The sequence below is a fragment of the Sorex fumeus genome, unplaced genomic scaffold (genome assembly GCF_029834395.1).
Source record: "Sorex fumeus unplaced genomic scaffold, SorFum_2.1 ptg000009l, whole genome shotgun sequence".
NCBI lineage: Eukaryota > Metazoa > Chordata > Mammalia > Eulipotyphla > Soricidae > Sorex > Sorex fumeus.
Genome location: NW_026606066.1, coordinates 10,495,103 through 10,513,141, shown reverse-complemented (window position 1 = coordinate 10,513,141; position 18,039 = coordinate 10,495,103). Strand labels below are relative to the sequence as shown.

General features: G+C 35.8%; 1 protein-coding gene and 1 non-coding gene across 2 annotated transcripts in view; both read left to right on the top strand.

The window, feature by feature from the left end:
* CCDC148 (coiled-coil domain containing 148) overlaps positions 1–18,039 on the top strand; it is a 350,508-nt gene that overhangs the window by 84,613 nt on the left and 247,856 nt on the right. The window contains exons 2-3 of the mRNA XM_056110371.1: positions 7,102–7,220; positions 16,046–16,149. Coding sequence (XP_055966346.1) covers positions 7,102–7,220; positions 16,046–16,149 — 223 coding nt within the window. The remainder of the gene's footprint in view (positions 1–7,101; positions 7,221–16,045; positions 16,150–18,039) is intronic.
* LOC130019849 (U1 spliceosomal RNA) lies at positions 17,304–17,468 on the top strand. The gene has a single exon (XR_008791915.1). It is a non-coding gene; the product is annotated as a U1 spliceosomal RNA (small nuclear RNA).

Below are 18,039 nucleotides of genomic sequence, written 5' to 3'. Positions count from 1 at the left end.
GGTAATAGGTTTTCTTTTGCAAAAGAGACGAGGACTTTTGGATTTTTTTCTTTTTCATTTATTTATTTATTTATTTATTTATTTTTAGTTTGTTTATTTATTCTCTCTATATAAGACCCCAATAGGCTCTTTGGGTCACACAGCAATGCTCAGGAGTTACTCCTGGCTCTGCACTCAGGAATTACTCCTGGCGGTGCTCAGGGGACCATCTGGGGTGCCAGGGATTGAATCCCAGTTTGCCAATGCAAGGCAAATGCCTACCCACTGTACTATCACTCCCGCCCTAATAAACATTTTCTCTTTAGAGTTTTTTTTTTCTCCTCTCTATTAGTACTCAGGGGAACATGTAAGGCTGGCGATTGAATAAGAGGCTTCATGCATGTCAGGGATGTTCTACAGCACTTTGATTTACCTTCCTAAATCTTAGGATGTTTGTGCTGACTAAGTGATGACATGTATAAACTAACCACTTAGTCATTAAGGTTGTGTATATACATACTTAGACACACAAGTAGAGCAATATGGAAAGTTAATTATTATGTTCTTAAATGAAAAGCAATTTATAGAACTGTAGGCCCACCATGAATATATTAGTATAATTAGTATAATACACTATATACTATAAATAATATATTATACAATTTATCTATGCATAGATAATCTTTGAAAACACATAAAGTAAAACATAGAAAAGGACTACCAGAAATAAATACAACTTAAGTGAGGCATTAGAATGAAAACTAATGAGAACTAAGAATGGAAATTTTAATTTTTACCATATTAAGGTAAAGGTAAAGGCCCTCCCGTTGATCATCGATTTGCTCGAGCGGGCCCAGTAACGTCTCCATTGGAGACTTTGTTGTTACTGTGTTTGGCATATCGAATACTCTCGGTAGCTTGCCGGGCTCTCCGAGAGGGGTGGAGGAATCGAACTCGGGTTGGCCATGTTGGGCACTTGTAAGGCGAACGCCCTACCGCTGTGCTTTTATCTTATTCGTTTTAATTTTTCAGCAATTCCTTTAATAAATTCTTTAATAATGAAAAATTTATCTATTTACTTCCCATATAATATTAAAAATGATCTTATTGATATATGTTAGCTTTTTAAACTTATGTGAAAATCTATGAAGATTTATCAATGCATTTAAGAGATTCTCTCTTTTTAGTAGAAAAAGACAATTTAGAAATAAATCAAGTCAGTATTAATGTATAAAATTATTCTCATATGTAAACTTATATATTTTATATATAAGCTAGCATCTACAAGGATTTTTTGCATTATCTAAGCCATTTGTTTCATCAAGAATATGGATTCCAGCGTAGCATTTCCTCCAATAGCTAGTGGAATAAATACTGTCCTGCCTAGATTTTTTTCTTTTTGCCTAGAGTTTTAAAAGTGCTTTTTATCCCACCATAAAATAAAGAGACATTTTGCTGAAGTAAAAAGAAATCAAAATGAACTGTATTCTTACTATCTAGAAACTGCAACTGTTCTTGAATATTTGGTGCACAGAAATAGAATTGTTTCTCTCATTTCAAGTTTTATTTCTCTTAAGAAGCTTTTGTGTATTTTTTTAAGTATGAGTTCTACAAACTTTTTAGGCACTCTTAGTCTTAGGGTAATCTAATTCTTTTGGTTTTGTTCTTTTGGTTACTTTTTTTATTGAATTAATTTTGGTTGAACTTATTCTGAGATGTTTATTATGCAACTGAGCATTTCATTTAACCGTTTTTATTAGTTCTAATAGTTTATCTTTCTTGAACAGTAGAAAGATAGAAAGATAGAAAGATAGGGAGACATCCATGACATTGGCAACTATCGCCCGATCTGCCTATTGTCTGTCATCTACAAGTTGTTCACTCGAGTCATCCTGAATAGGATTGGCAGAACACTAGATGAAGGACAACCATGTGAGCAAGCAGGGTTCCGCAAAGGATTCAGCACCATCGACCATATCCACACGATAACCAAACTCATTGAGGTTTCTCGGGAGTTCAAGATGCCGCTCTGCTTAACGTTCATTGATTTAAAGAAGGCCTTTGATTCTGTTGAGACGGAAGCGGTCATTGAAGCCCTAGCCAATCAGGGCATTCAAGCCCAATACATCAGGATCCTCCGTGAGCTGTATTGCGGATTCACTACCAGGATCTCACCATTCTACAAAGAAGTGATCGTTGATGTCAAGAGAGGGGTGCGGCAGGGTGATACCATTTCACCAAAACTCTTCAGTGCCACCCTCGAGAACATCATGCGACGACTGGAATGGGAAGGAATGGGAGTGAAGATAGATGGTCGGCAACTACACCACCTCCGCTTTGCTGATGACATTGTTTTAATAACACCAAACATCAGCCAAGCGGCACAAATGCTGGCCGACTTTAACCGTGAGTGTGGAAAGGTAGGACTACAGCTGAATCTTACGAAGACAATGTTTATGAGAAACAGCCTTGTTCCTGACGCCCCATTCGCTCTCAATGGAACGACCATCTCCGAATGCAACAGCTATGTGTACCTAGGTCGAGAGGTCAACATGACAAATGACCTGGCACCCGAGCTGCGCAGGAGGAAGAGAGCGGCTTGGAACGCCTTCAAGAACGTCGAAGAAATAGCTAAGAGGACGAAGAACCTCCGGCTCCGGGCACATCTCTTTGATTCCACTGTTCTTCCTGCATTAACATATGCCTCAGAGACCTGGGCCCTACGCAAACAAGATGAGAACGCCATTCAGGTCTCCCAAAGAAGAATAGAAAGAGCTATGCTTGGAATATCACGTTTCACTCAAATGAGAGAACGAATCCGGAGTTCTGACATCCGTCGACGATCAAGGATCAGGGACGCTGTCTCATTTGCCAAGGTGTCGAAAATCAGATGGGCTGGTCACGTAATGAGATTTAAAGACGACCGTTGGACTAGAGCTGTTACTGATTGGATTCCACGGGATGTCAAGAGACCGCGTGGCCGCCCACCTACCAGATGGTCAGACTTCTTTGTCAAGATCATGAACGATCGGTTTGAGGCCCTCCATGTTCCCGGAGCGAAGAGATGCCATTGGGCTACACTAGCACGCGACAGGGACAAATGGAGACGTTACTGGCGCCCGCTTGAGCAAATCGACGACTAACGGGAAGTTAAGTAAGTGAAGTTTATCTTTGGCTCCATTAGCTTATGCTAATCACAATGCATATTTCATAATAGAAGTAATATGAATCATCCTGCTTAGAATTTAAAAGATGCAGGGAGATGGCTGAAAGGATTGGAGTACAGGCGTTGCATGAGAGGGTCCAGAATTCGATCCCTGGCACTGCTTGATCCCCCAGCCACACAGGTGTGGCCCCAAAACCAGAAAAGAATAAAAGAATTCTGGATATTCGAAAATTCTGCTTGAAGAATTTGGCCTTATTCCTTGAACTGATGCTTCATGTCATTAGAGATATTTCATATTTAAAAGCTTTATTGAAGATATTTCCTCAGATAAGAATAGTTTTCACTTATTTGACCTGGGAGAATCCCTGTCATCTTAGAAAACTGACTCTTGAAATGATTCTCTCATTTACATAACAAGATGGTTAAGCAGTTCAGAGTTAACTAATTTCCCATATGTTGTACAAAATCAAGCCTAAATACAATTGGCATTTTAACCCTCGTGTATTAAAAGAAATTTCCTTTGGAAAGAGAATACAAACTTTGACACTGTAAATTGATTTCCTTGTTATGGAAATAAATTTTCTGCTCTTCTTTCTCATTGCTAGATAAGTTCTGATTGCTCTTCTACTCTATAGATACTTAAGATCTTGTATTTTTATAAGTTTAGATATTCTATGTAAAGTCTATAAACATTAACTTCATATAATTTTTTTCTTAATCCTCTACATATTGCACATCTATTATTTTTATGTCAGAATTTCTTCTGTGCTCTTAGAAAATTATCATAAAATATTATTTTAATATATTTTTAGTAATTAAGTAGATCAAAAAGACTTAGTATTTTGATTATACTCATAAGCAGTTTTTAAATTGTCACATAATGTGAACATAGCATAATTTCTAAAACTAAGTATTCTTAAATGATGTAATATGAAAAATTTTGTTCAAATAGCTGCTACTCAGCCAAAAGCATTTAGATTATAGTCTGAAGTAGCGTTCTGAATTTCTCTTTAGAAATTTGAACATTGAAGTAGCCCAGATAATATATACTTGTTTGGAAATAAGGAAATGTTTGTTTTAATACAGTTACAGAATTCTCTTTGGAAGTCTTTGTGAAATTGTTTTTAAATGTTTTAAAATGTTTTTAAAATTTTAGATGTGTTCTCTCTGTTACTTAAAATGGGTGATGTTTAGAGTACTTATATATAAACGCATTAATGCTTTTGAACAAATTAAATGAATGTTCATGTTAAATAGGATAAACTTCAGTTTGGTTCAAGCTTGTTGCCAGATGATATCTACTCAAACTAGATTTGGCTTCCATATTCATTATGAAACATAACCTTCATTTTTTCAGAGAATTTTGTTATGAATATGAGATTTTGGTCCAAATTTCTCCATAATCTTGGTTATTTAGTTTTGGGGGAGGGGTGTCATACCCGGCAATGCAAAGGGGTTACTCCTGGCTCATGCACTCAGGAATTACTACTGGCCATGCTCAGGGGACCAAATGGGATGCTGGGAATCAAACCCGGGTTGGCTCCGTGCCCACTGCACTATTGTTTCAGCCCCCTGATCTTGGTTATTTTTTTAAGGACCTCAATCATCTGAATTGTAAACCTGAGAAATAAGGGTAAGTAATTTTCTTAGTAGACTATTATCTTACTATCTAACTTTTTTGTATAAGAAATAACACAATTGAGGCTAGAGAGAGTACAGAGGTTAAAGCTCTTGCCTTGCATGCAGTGGAATCTGGTTTGATTCCTGAAACCATCTATGTCTCCCTTATAGCTATCAGGAGGGATCCTGATACAGGGCCAGGGTTAAGCCCTGAGTGTTATCAGGTGTGATCCAAAAACCCAGTAATGATAATGATAATAAAAAATAGCAAAAGTAAACTTTTTGATAATCTATGTTAATCATATGATATGATTAATAACATATCACAAGTAAACTTTATGATAATCTATGTTTAATCATATGATAATCAGAGGTGTTACACCTTCTTCAAATGATGATGAGATCATTGTTATTATTTGGTCCTAAGAATTGAACCCAGGGCTTCATATGTGCAAGACATGCACTCTCCCACTAAAGAATAACAGTTGTTTATGATGTTTTGTAAATAATAAAGTAGGTAGATCAAGATGTGTTTCCACTTGGTCCTCTATACAGTTGGAAATAAACTAGGTTTCATTATGATAGAGTTGCTTCTGTTTGCAACTTTGATTTCTGTAGAATGTCTTGGAACATATTTCCTGTATGGTCAGAATTCAAATTAGAACTATATAAACGTGTGAAAGCATTGGAGGCTGACTTTTCTTTAAGAAATTAATCAGGAAAAAAAGGAATTAATCAGGGTTGGACTAAGGTAACCAAAAGGGAATCTGTGGAAACTATTTTGCGTCAGAGCCTCAGATTTTCAATCACAGGTCTGGAAGCTGTCCCCTGGGTGGGGATTGCCATCTTGGATATTTCAATTATAGGTAGGAGAATGAAATGAAAACTAGAGACTAGATACTGTGAACAAGAATACATGAACTTGGAAACCTGTTTTAGTTGTTTTGCATCTAAGTTTTTAAAAAATGTATTTGATTATCTTTAGACATGGATGTCCCATTTTGAGTGTTTTCTACCACTCTCTATGCTATTGTACTTTGTCATTTCTCTCATTTAGTTTATCATATGACCCTCTCCATAGGAGCATTTAAATTTTCCATTCTCCTTGGAAGCTTGTGCTTTCAAAGTAGATTTAAAAAAGTGGAAAAGCAATTGTGGGGAGCGCTAGACTGTGATTTGTCCACAATACAACAGTTATCCAGCCCTTAGTGAGCACCACACTTAAGAGGGTGAGCCTCACAGCCAACCATGGGCAACCTCGCTGGTTCAGTGCAACAATGATAGCAACAAAAGGGAAGGGAAGCAGGACAAGTTAGAATGTTTATTTTCAGACTTTTAGTAAAGGTAAGCTCATTTTTTTTTTTTTACAGTGGTCACATTGAAGATTCCCCAGTTCCCTTACAATGTGTTTTGGTATATTTCAACAATAGTTAGAAACACTATGCTTTCCTAAATTTACCCTTAAATCTTTTGAAGTTTTCTTACATTAGTGTGATCCATAAATGCTCAATTACTCTATGTAACAGACTAATTACTCTTAATTATATAATCAAGGCAAAAGTGTATAAATATATATATATAGTTATTGGAGGGGGGACAATATTTGGGCTACACCTTATTTCTAACTGTGTTCAGGAGTTGCTCTTGTCTGTGCTGTGAGCCCATGCAGTTTCCAGGGATTGAACTGGGATTAGTTTCATTCGAGTCAAATACCTTAACCCTAGTACTATCTCTGTGGCTCCCCAAAGTATGTTCGTTCACTAGAACTACTCAGGTCATTATATTTTATGCTATTACTTAGAATACCCTCTATGTTTTACCTTTTCAAAATAATTGAAGTCATGCTCAACAAGGGCATTTGTTTGGATGGAGAGTGTCCAAGCATTTTATATAATTTTAATCTTATTTGTCCCACATGCATTTTTTATTTCTATCTTTTTTCAAATGTAATTTAAATTATTTCAGTTTTCTAAGTTAGAAATTCAACTATGGTTTTTAAAAATCAATTTTTCTTTATAACAATATCATAATAAAGTGTTCAAAGTTGATTTCTTACACATTCAAATAAATAGTGACTTGAAAATGGTAATATTTTATATTGATATATTTTCGAAAGCTCTCAGTGTACAAACTTATTTGGAAATACTCCTATTGTACCCCTTTAGAAATAATTTTACATATATGGATGATAGTTTAATATTTTTATTTTTTCTATAGATAAGTTTAAATACATTATGAATGTTGTAATATCTTATTTGTCTTTAAAAATAACACTTGAAGTTTTGACTTGCTGACTTAACTAATTTTGTCATTTTTTAATTCTTGATAAAAAACAGATAATCAGCTTTTTCATACAAAATATGGAATCAGAAGCACCAAACATAAACCAGTAGACTATCAACAATTACTTGCATTAAAAGAAGCAAAATTATCTTCTCTCTCCACAGAACTAAAGGTTAGAGATTGTGTATGTGTGCTCTAGTTTCGAAAAATTAAATGGCTAGGAAGAATAATGATATTTTACAATGTTTTTGTTGTTGCACATGTAGTCTGTTATTTAGGTTTTCTAAGGGATTCTAATTGTTTCACTATTTTTTAAATATTTACAATGTTCATGTGAAAATAGGGCTGGAGTGATAGCACAGCGGGTAGGGCGTTTGCCTTGCATATGACCTACATGGCCGACCCAAGTTCGATTCCTCCGCCCCTCTCGGAGAGCCCGGCAAGCTCCTGAGAGTATCTCACCCGCATGGCAAAGCCTGGCAAGCTCCCCGTGACATATTCAATATGCCAAAACACAGTAACAACAAGTCTCACAATGGAGATGTTACTGGGCCCGCTCGAGCAAATCAATGAACAATGGGAGGACAGTGACATATGTGAAAATAACATAGTTTTCTAAATCCTCCAAGTATTAATAATAATTTAAACACTATACTATATAGTTTGTTCTCTACTTATTTAATTTTCAAAAACTCTAATGGTCTAAATCAATTTGCTTTAAGAAAGAGCTATTTCATTGTCTTCCAACAGTTTCTAAATAAACCTGAAAAATAAAAAATTCTAGTACCAGGAGTAGACTCTCATCTCATCTGATTATAAGTTCCTTCTGTAATACCATTCACATATGCTCTATGTGCCTCTCATATCTAGAATTTTGTTGTTGTTGTTCAGCTGTGTACCCATAGCATGAAAAGGTGAACCTGGACTAGAGATAAAAGGGATATATAAATGATTCACACAGTATTTTAGGATTTTATATCACTCAGTATGTTTCCCTCCAGTGCAAGTGATAGTCTTCATTATAGGTAACACTGTTCTGTTAAATCTCATTTCTTAATTTTTATTGTCAATATCTTGATTTGTTTGGAGGCCACATCGGCAGTGCTCAGTGCTCTTATATTCAGGAATAAATCCCAGTGGTGCTCAGGGGAACATATGAAATGCTAAGGATCAAACCTAAGTTGACTGCATGCAAGGCAAGCACCTACCCTGCTGTATTTACTGATTTTTTTATATTTGTCCTATTTTGTGATGTAAAAATGGTCGTATGCACAGACACTTTTTCTGCTTTAGAGCTCTCCACTCCATGATTAGAATCTCTAGGCCAAAAAAGTAAATTGTGTATTTTAACATATATTAATAGTTTTTCCCGAGATATTATTCCAATAAAGATAATATAACAAAAATTTTTGCTGTACCCTTTTCACCATGGGAATGTGTATGTAGATAGCCATGTATTTTCCATTATTATGTTCTTTCTCCCTTTCTCTCTTTTCCCCATCTCTCTCTTTCTTTCTCTCTGTCTCTACATCCATCCATGCATCTATTCAACCTTCTAGAAAGACATTTGGCTGGTTTTGGAATGATTGAGCTTTAAAAATCAACATTTGGTTGATATCTTTGATGATGAAATCACTATAAAAGTAAGCATATTTAAAGTTTTAATTGTAGTTTAAAGTTTGACATTAAATGCAGGGATAATAATTTTTATCACTGTCAGTTGCTCGATTTCTTCTCTAATCGCTAAGAATACTCATGGATTATATAGATGATCACTAGTTTAACTGGCATTTTAAATAACAGCACTAATCTTTTGTTGTTCATAACAATATATTTCAGGGAGACACTTTTTAGTTACATAATTTTTAGAAATAATGTGTCTATAATTCACTCCTTGGAACATTAAAAAATGTTTTCAACTATTGAACATGGATCATGAACAGAAAATATTATTCAATGAGCCTTTTTTTGTGTTTCTTTCAGTTTTTGTCCCACAATCAATGGTGTTAAAGGATTACTCCTGTCTTTTCACTAAGGGTTCACTCCTGACTAGCTTGGAGGATTATATGTGGAGACAGAGTTTTAATTTTTATTATATCTGGAATAGGAATATGTATTGAAGATGAATAGTTTTGTACATTATTTAAAATGAGATTAAAGCTTATTTAATTTAGAGATGGCAAATTGACATTTTGCTTTTAATTTTTTCTTTGTAAGATATGCACAATTCCCAAATGAAAGAGTATGGATTAAAGAGAATTAGATACTTAGAAATGAAATACAAATCTCAAAGTTTATGTTATTTAGTGTAATGAATGTTAATATACTAATCTATATCAATCAGAGGTATGATGGTGTTATAGTCTATTATAATTCATTGTATTCATATTTTAATAAAATGTGTTGGACTTAATATTTTATTCTTCTTAATATTACATAATGAGCAATTCCCTTTTAATATTTATATCATAAGGGGCTGGAGCGACAGCACAGCGGGTAGGGCATTTGCCTTGCACGCAGCCGACCCGGGTTCAATTCCCGGCATCCCATATGGTACCCTGAGCACTACCAGGAGTAATTCCTGAGTGCAAAGCCAGGAGTAACCCCTGAGCATTGCTGGGTGTGACCCAAAAAGGAAAAAAAATTATATCCTCAGTCCAACCCTCTACTTATTTTACAAATTAAATGTGCTCAGTATTTGTATTTAGATTAATAGATTTAATAATCATTGTTAATTATTATGTATTTTGGCACTGTAAATATAAACATGCTTAAACCAAATAATAGAATGTGAACTTTGCTTTGAGTTTAAAGCTAGAATACAAGCTTTAATACCATTGAACTAAAATACAATATTTGAAAAAAGGCTAAAAGCAATTATAACAATAAAGTCAGAGTAAAGGAAAAAGGTAAAGGACCTCCCGTTGATCGTCGATTTGCTCGAGCGGGCCCAGTAACGTCTCCATTGGAGACTTTGTTGTTACTGTGTTTGGTATATCGAATACTCTCGGTAGCTTGCCGGGCTCTCCGAGAGGGGTGGAGGAATCGAACTCAGGTCGGCCATGTTGGCCACTTGTAAGGCGAACGCCCTACCGCTGTGCTATCGCTCCAGCCACGTAAGAGTAGGGAGAGATAATACAGTGATTAAGCTGGCATTGCATATGGCATCCCTTGAGTACTGCCATGTGTGGATACCTCTCCCTGCTCAAACCCAAGAACAACAAAACCAGAAGATGTGCTTAGCTTACATTACTGGTATCATATTGATTAGATATTATTTCACCAATATAATTAGTATATCATTGACCATGCCCAAATTTTGAGATAAGAAACAAAGAGGACATTTAGGGTTCGTTTTCAGAGAGGGTAACTTGATGTTAAACATAGATTTCAGTTGAAAACAGGACAATTTTTGTCTACATTATATATTAAATATTCAATTCTGACTTAAGTGTAAAAGATACATTAAAAATTATTTTTGGATTTCCCCAGCCATGCATGGAGGCAGGGTTATGCACAATCTTGCCCAGAGTACTAGGCAGAGCTGGAAATCTAACTTGGGGTGTTGTGTATGTAAAGCATGTGCGCCACCCCTGTCAATATTTTTATTTGAAAATTTTAATATTAGTATATTATTTTATAATATATCTTATTATATATAATATATTTTATATTATTTATTTAAATATAATTTATAATATTATGTAAATATATTCTGGCCCTGTAAATATTTTTATTTGAATATTTTTTCTGCCAAGAATAAAATGTTTCTTTTTGTACAGTCAAATTTTCATTTACTAAATCTTTTTTTAAGTGTTAAAGGAAATTGTAATTATATACTAATTTGTATGATGGTGCCATTAACCTCCAAAGAACATTATGTGGCTTCAGTGACCAACTCTTGGACATTGTTTCCTTTATACTCCCACCCACAACTTCCCACAGTACAAAACAATTTTGAAGCAAACACACATATTTCAGCATGCATGTCTAAATGATTATAGTTCAGAACCTCCAAATCCTGTAATTCCATTGCCATTAAAATCTTAAATTCTTAGTAATTTCAAATAGCCCTTCAGTGTTAAAATTCCATAACCATCTTCTAATTTTTTTTTCTAAAGTTTATTTAAAAACTCCAATATGTCCCATACTTTGTCACTAGATTTTTCAAAGATGTCTCCATTGTCTTATATCCTGACAACTTTTTGAAGAAAGTTTATTGTTTATCTTTTATAGTTTTGTGCGGTCTGGATTTTATTGATTTTCAGCCTGGTAGTATCATTTGACATGGTTTTTTTTTGTCTCATGTATTTCTAATACATTGGTAGTTATAGCTATAGATTTTATCAGACTTTGGTTTAGATATATTTAGGCAAGAGCACTTACTAATAGAATTGTTATGCTCATTTTTTAAATGCAAATAGTTCTGCAATGAATAGCTCTGTTTATTTCTTTTCATATTTTTGTCAGTGTTGTTTTCAGGTGGATTTCTATACGTAAGGTTGCTAGGTCAAAGAGTAAATTCAAAAGGAATGATGTCATCTCTCCTAATTCCCCATTTTAGGGATATATGTGTGTATTATTTTGCATCACCACTGGAATGTTGATGGGAATAAATTTCTCCATAGCTCCCAGAGGGTTTTGTTAAACATTGAGTTTTGACAAATTTATAGATAAGAAATTTCATTTAGTAAAATTGAATTTTTCTTTTTTGTTAATTTTCACACAATTCTAAGTGTACATTTCAATGAATTTTCCCAAATACATACACACATGTATTAAACATTTAAATTATTCACTTGTTATTTTATGAGATCAGACCAGATTTGGCAATTCAGGGTGTTATTTTCATCTAGCAATGGATCATCTGGTTGAAAGGGTGTTAATGGCATTTCAGGTTAGTTAGGGCTTAAGTATCGTAGACCTTAATGGTAAATTTCATAGGAAAATTATGGCCTATAATTCTTGTTTAGACACTTATTTTTGCTGTTGGAATTCATTACTATCCCACATAGATCATCTTTTATTTTTAATACTAATTTTATATGACTCATTGCCCAACTAACCGAGTTGAATATTAGGAAACTTTTTATTGTTAAAGATAGAATTTTTTTTTTTGGTTTTTGTTTATTTGGGGGCCATGCACAGCAGTGTTAAGGGCTTACTCCTGGCTCTGGGCTCAGAGACTACTCCGAGCTACCCTGGGGACCATACGTAAGGTACTGGGAATGCAACCCAGGTGACCCAAGTGCAAGTCAAATGCCCTACTGGCTGTACTATATCATTGCTCTGGTCCAGATATAATAAAAATTTTTTTTCAAGACCTTTTCTTCACTTTTAGCCTGAGGATAGAACTGAAGTGAATGAGTGAATTAAAAAATATCAGAATGTTCTGCAAAATTTTGAAAGTGTCTTGTGAAAATAATAGTATGATTTTGATGTTTATTGGCTACTTAATTGGTATTTCCCTGGGCCCAAAGGCAGAAGCATTGATTTTCTTTAAGCTATAAAAATGTGTCTACATCTTTCACCAAAGTGTTGTAAATTTTTTGTATAACATGGAGCAAATGTGTCAGAAAATCTAATTTAAAAAGTTGTGTCTGCTGCAACAAACTTTAGAAACTATGGATTACAAATAGCTGGAATGAATTTAAAGTGGAAACAAACACTATAAAACAAACACTAGAGTGTCAAATTTTAGAAACACTTTCTGCTTTTGATTTTTTCAGCAGATGAGATAGGTATTACTGTGTATTTTCCTCCAGTATCCTGTTCATGTTTAAATGTGCCTTTTCCCCCAATTTCATCATTGTTGCACACTTTAGACTGCCTGAGGAAAAGATTTGACTTTGAGTTCATATTTTTAAAGTAGTCTTTGAGTAATATAATTTTTATATATAACAAATTTTGAATCAGTAAAACCAGAATAGCAAAAAGATAAACTCAAGGTTAAAGTAATCAGAGAATGACAACTCGAAATAGCATGCATTATAAAGAATATTTTCAGAACATGTCTCCTGAAGATTCTATATCCTCATATAAATCTGTTAAAACGTTCAGGGTATGAAGCATTTTAGAAACAGAAAAAATTTAAATATGCATAATTTCATAAATGAAGTATCTGATTAACAAATAGCTATGTAGATGCTTACAAGTATTGACACAGTTATGAAATAAATACATGATTTAGAGTATACATGAATGTTAGTCAGAGACTAACCAAGAAAGGGTTATCTCCTGGGAATTTAAAGTAGAGGGTAAAATAGAGGGGTCTTAGTATGACAATAACAGTTGGAAATGATCATGCTGGACAAGAACTGAGTGTTAAAAGTAGGTAAAGGGATGTACATGACAGCCTTTCAGTATGTGTATTGCAAAACCACAGTGCCCAAAAGGGAAGGGGTGGGAGAAGGAAGGAAGGGGGGATGAGAGAGAGAGAGAAAGAGAGAGAAGGAAGAGGGGAGAGGAGAGAGAGGAGAGAGGAAAGAAAGAAATGCATTCCATGATGCAGGCTAGGGTGGGGTTGGGGGTGATGGGAAGGAAACTGGGGACACTGGTACTGGTGTTGGGAAGTGTACACTGGTGGAAGGATGGGGGCTGGAAACTGACTGAAACCTAATCATGAACAGCTTTGTAAGGGTCTATCTCACAGTGATTCAATTAATTAATTAAAAATAAAATAAAGGGCCTTTAATGCAGAAAATGAAAAGACAGATGATGGAATTGAGGAGCCAGAGACTGTGAAACGATGCTAGAATTAACAACAACTGGACTATAGGACAGTACATGGTCTCTGATTTTCTTTTTTTTCCCATTAAAACTCAAAATTTATTTATTTATTTATTTAAAATTTGTATTAATGAGACACCATGAGGTACAGTTGTAGATTTACAAATTTTGTGCTTGGGTTTCAATTATACAATGATCAAATGCCCATCCCTCCACCAGTGCCCATTTCTCACCACCATGGATCTCAGTATCTCTCCCAGCCCCCAACCCCACATCCCACCATACCTCTGTGTCAGGGCATTCCCTTTTGTTCTCTCTCTCCTTTTGGGTATTGTGGTTTGCAAAAGAGGCATTGAGTGGCAATCATGTTTGGTCTATAGTCTACTTTCAGCATGCTTCTCCCATCCTGGGAGGATCCTGTCAACACCCTTTATTTGGTGCTCCCTTCTCTATCTGAGCTTTTCCCCTAGCATGTGTGACTGGCCTCCAAGCTATGGAGCAAAATTACTTAATCTTGGCCATTCTTGGGTGTTAGTCTCCTATTTTGTTACTTTATGTTCCCCAGATGAATGCAATCTTTCTTTGTCTAGCCCTCTCTTTCTGACTCATTTCACTCAACTTGATACTTTCCATGTAGTACCACTTGTATGTAAATTTCATGACTTCATCTTTTCTAACTGCTACATAGTACTCCATTGTGTAGATGTACCAAACTTTCTTTAACCAGTCATCTGTTCTCAGGCACTCAGGATTTTTCCAGATTATGGTCTCTGATTTTTATTTTTTACTTTGGGGAAATTTATTACTTAAAACTCTGGTTTTCAGTACTACATAATTTTTTTTATATTGGAGTCACACCAGCAGTGCTCAGTACTGCACTCAGGAGGACTCCTGAAGGGGGACTCGGAGGACAGACCATATGGGGTCCCAGGGATAGAACCTGTATCAGTAAGGCAAGCATCCCACTCACTCTGTTATCTCTCTGTGATAACAGAGTGATCATGTGGTGTTGGAAATTGAATCCTGACCTTCTGCATTGAGCTATCTTTCTTACCTATTACATAATTTCTCTTTCTCTTTCTTTCTTTCTTTCTTCCTTCCTTTTTTTGGGAGGGCACCCCCAGCTTACTCTCACTCCTGGCTTTGTATTCAGGGATCACTCCTGTTAGTGCTCAAGTAATCATATGGGATGCTGGGGATTGAACCCAGGTGGGGCACATGAAAGGCAAGCACCTACCTGCTGTACTACCTCTCTGACCCCTCTACTACATAATTTCTAAAAATGAATTAAGTAAAAGAAATACTTGTCCCAAATAACTTTCACAATGTCATAGAGTTTAAAGATTAAATTTTTTAACCGCAAGGTCCTATTTCTAGGTTTCTGACCTCTTAGCCAATGGCTTTTTACTTTATGCTAAGAATGCTAAGAGATCATATAGAAAACCTTTGTGAACACTAAAGGTTTATGTGATACTTTTATGATATTGACCAAGTCTCTAATCTCTCTCAATTTAAGTGTTCTCTTTTTTTTTTTTTTTGCTTTTTGGGTCACACCTGGTGATGCTCAGGGGTTACTCCTGGTTCTGCACTCAGGAATTACTCGTGGTGGTGCTCAGGGGACCATATAGGATGCTGGGAATCGAACCTGGGTTGGCCACGTGCAAGGCAAACACCCTACCCGCTGTGCTATTACTCCAGCCCCAGTGTTCTCATTTTTAGAATAGTAGTAATGATATCCCTGATACATGGTAGGAAAGGGGTGTGTGTGTGTGTGTGTGTGTGTGTGTGTGTGTGTGTGTCTTAAAATTCTCCGGTTCGACCAGAAAGATAATACAGTGGGTAAGGCTCTTGTCTTGCATCCACCAGACCTAGGTTTGATCACCAAAACCATATATCCCCTGAGCCCCTCCAGGGATGATCTATAAGCACAGCTGGGTGTGCCCCCCAAAATGACCCCATAAATTTTTATCTAGGTTTATAGGAATTAAGGTATTATGTATTATATGTATGGAAATAGAATTGCTTCATATTTCAGTTTGTCTTAAACATACATAAGAAGCAGTCTTAAATGGTCAGAATTTCAAACAGTTCCTACCTGGCCCCTCCTTGTATTGTGGCATAGTTCTGATTTTAAACTGACTTTTATGTTGGTTGATACACTGATAGGATTGGGAAAAAAGGCATTAACTTAGAAAATATAGACTAGTCTTTCTGTTGGAGAATGTGTTTGAAAAAACATTGAAATATTTCTTTTTTATCTAATTCTAGATCAGAAAAACAGTGCAGACATCAAAAATATCCAAGGAACAAATGCTAATAAAACAACACAAACAAGTATGGTGGCAGGAATACCAAAGATTAAAGGCAATCAGGTAAGAACTGACAAAAATTTTAATAGAATATGAGTGACCTTTATCTAGTTAGATATTTTATAACTTTCCATCTTAATAAAACCATTCAATCAAAATTTAAACTTAAAGTTTGAATGTAAGTAAAATTAAAATCCTTCAACAAATTTAAGTTTAGATATAAAAATAGGTTAATACCACTTTTGCTTTCCTTATAATAAAAATAATAGATCATCTATAGCTGAATCATTTACTCTTCTATATTCCTACCTATGCTTGGATTAAGTTATATTAAATTTAGCACATTGAAACATAGACTGGAGTGATAGCACAGTAGGTAGGGCGTTTGCCTTGTACGTGGCCGACCTGAGTTCGATTCCTCCACCCCTCTCAGAGAGCCTGGAAGCTACAGAGAGTATCCCACCCGCATGACAAAGCCTAGTAAGCTACTCGTGACATATTCAATATGCCAAAAACAGTAAAACAAGTATCACAATGGAGACGTTACCGGTGACCACTGGAGCAAATCGATGAACAACAAGAGGATAGTGCTATTGAAACACAATATTTTGTTTACATATATGCTTCCTATATGAAGCAATAAACTTCTTGGGACAAATGTTCTATGATATTCACAATTATATTATAGGATAGCAGGAATGAGATATATTAATACTTTAATAAATGAATACCAGGATTGATTAAGGTGCTTGCCTTGTATGTGGCTGACCAGTTTACAATCCCCAGCACCCCAAACTATTCCCCAAGATTCTCAGGAGTAATCCCTGAGTACAGTCAGGAGTAAGCTTTGAGCACTGCCAGGTGTGTCCCTAAAACAAGGAAAATAAATAAGTGAATGTATAGCCAGGGAGATAGCTCAAAGGGATTGAGCACATGCCCAGATGCACAGATCCAAAGGTTCCATCTCTGGCATCACATGACCTTCAAAGCCTCATTTGGTATAATCATATTGATATAACCCTAAAATTGGGGAGGATCCCCCAAAAATGAAAAAGAAGTATATAAATGAACAAATAGATTAAAGTATCAATGTTCAGTGATTTCTATAGCTGAATCATCACTAACTTACCCTACTTGAAGTTCTGCTTTTTCTTATTAATTCCAGAAATCACTTCAAGTTGAACTAAAGTCGAACAACTGGTCCTAAAGTGGATCTTATACTTATCCAGCAAGGGAAATATCCTGGTCATGCAGCTGGTTTTTCCAGGGTTAGGCTTATTGATTGTATTCTCTATGTGCTGCGGATCTCTGTGATTTCCCCAAATGTGGAAAACTCAACCATATAATTTGTGGTAGTGAAGGACTGGATACACATTCTCCCATCAAAATAAATAAATAGACCTTGAGTGTAATACTTGTAAAATCAATTTCTTCGCCAAGTTCAAGCAAAGAGAAATTATGTGTTTTCTTTCAATTTGAGACAAATGTCACTGTCACTGTCCTCCCGCTGTTTATCCATTTGCTCGAGTGGGCCTAGTAACGTCTCCATTGTGAGACTTCTGTTACTGTGTTTGGCATATCGAATACAAGATGGGTAGCTTGCCAGGCTTTGCCGTGCGAGCGAGATGCTCTTGGTAGCTTGCCGGAATCTCCAAGAGGGGCAGAGGAATCAAACTCAGGTTGGCCATGTTGGCCGCATGCCAGCAAATGCCCTACCCGCTGTGCTATTGCTCCAGCCTGAAATAATAGTGATTTTTTTAGAAAATTAAATAAGTTCTCAAATCTCTGCCCTTCTCAGCTGCCACCAACAGGACTTTTGGGACCCCCATCCTCCTTATTAGTCCTGTGAATACTCAGGTTTCACATTGCAGACTCAGCCATAAAGCTTGCCTGGTTAAGGGAAACTCTGGGCCCCCTGCTGTGTGGGGGGTCCCCATTCTGCTGCACCTATGC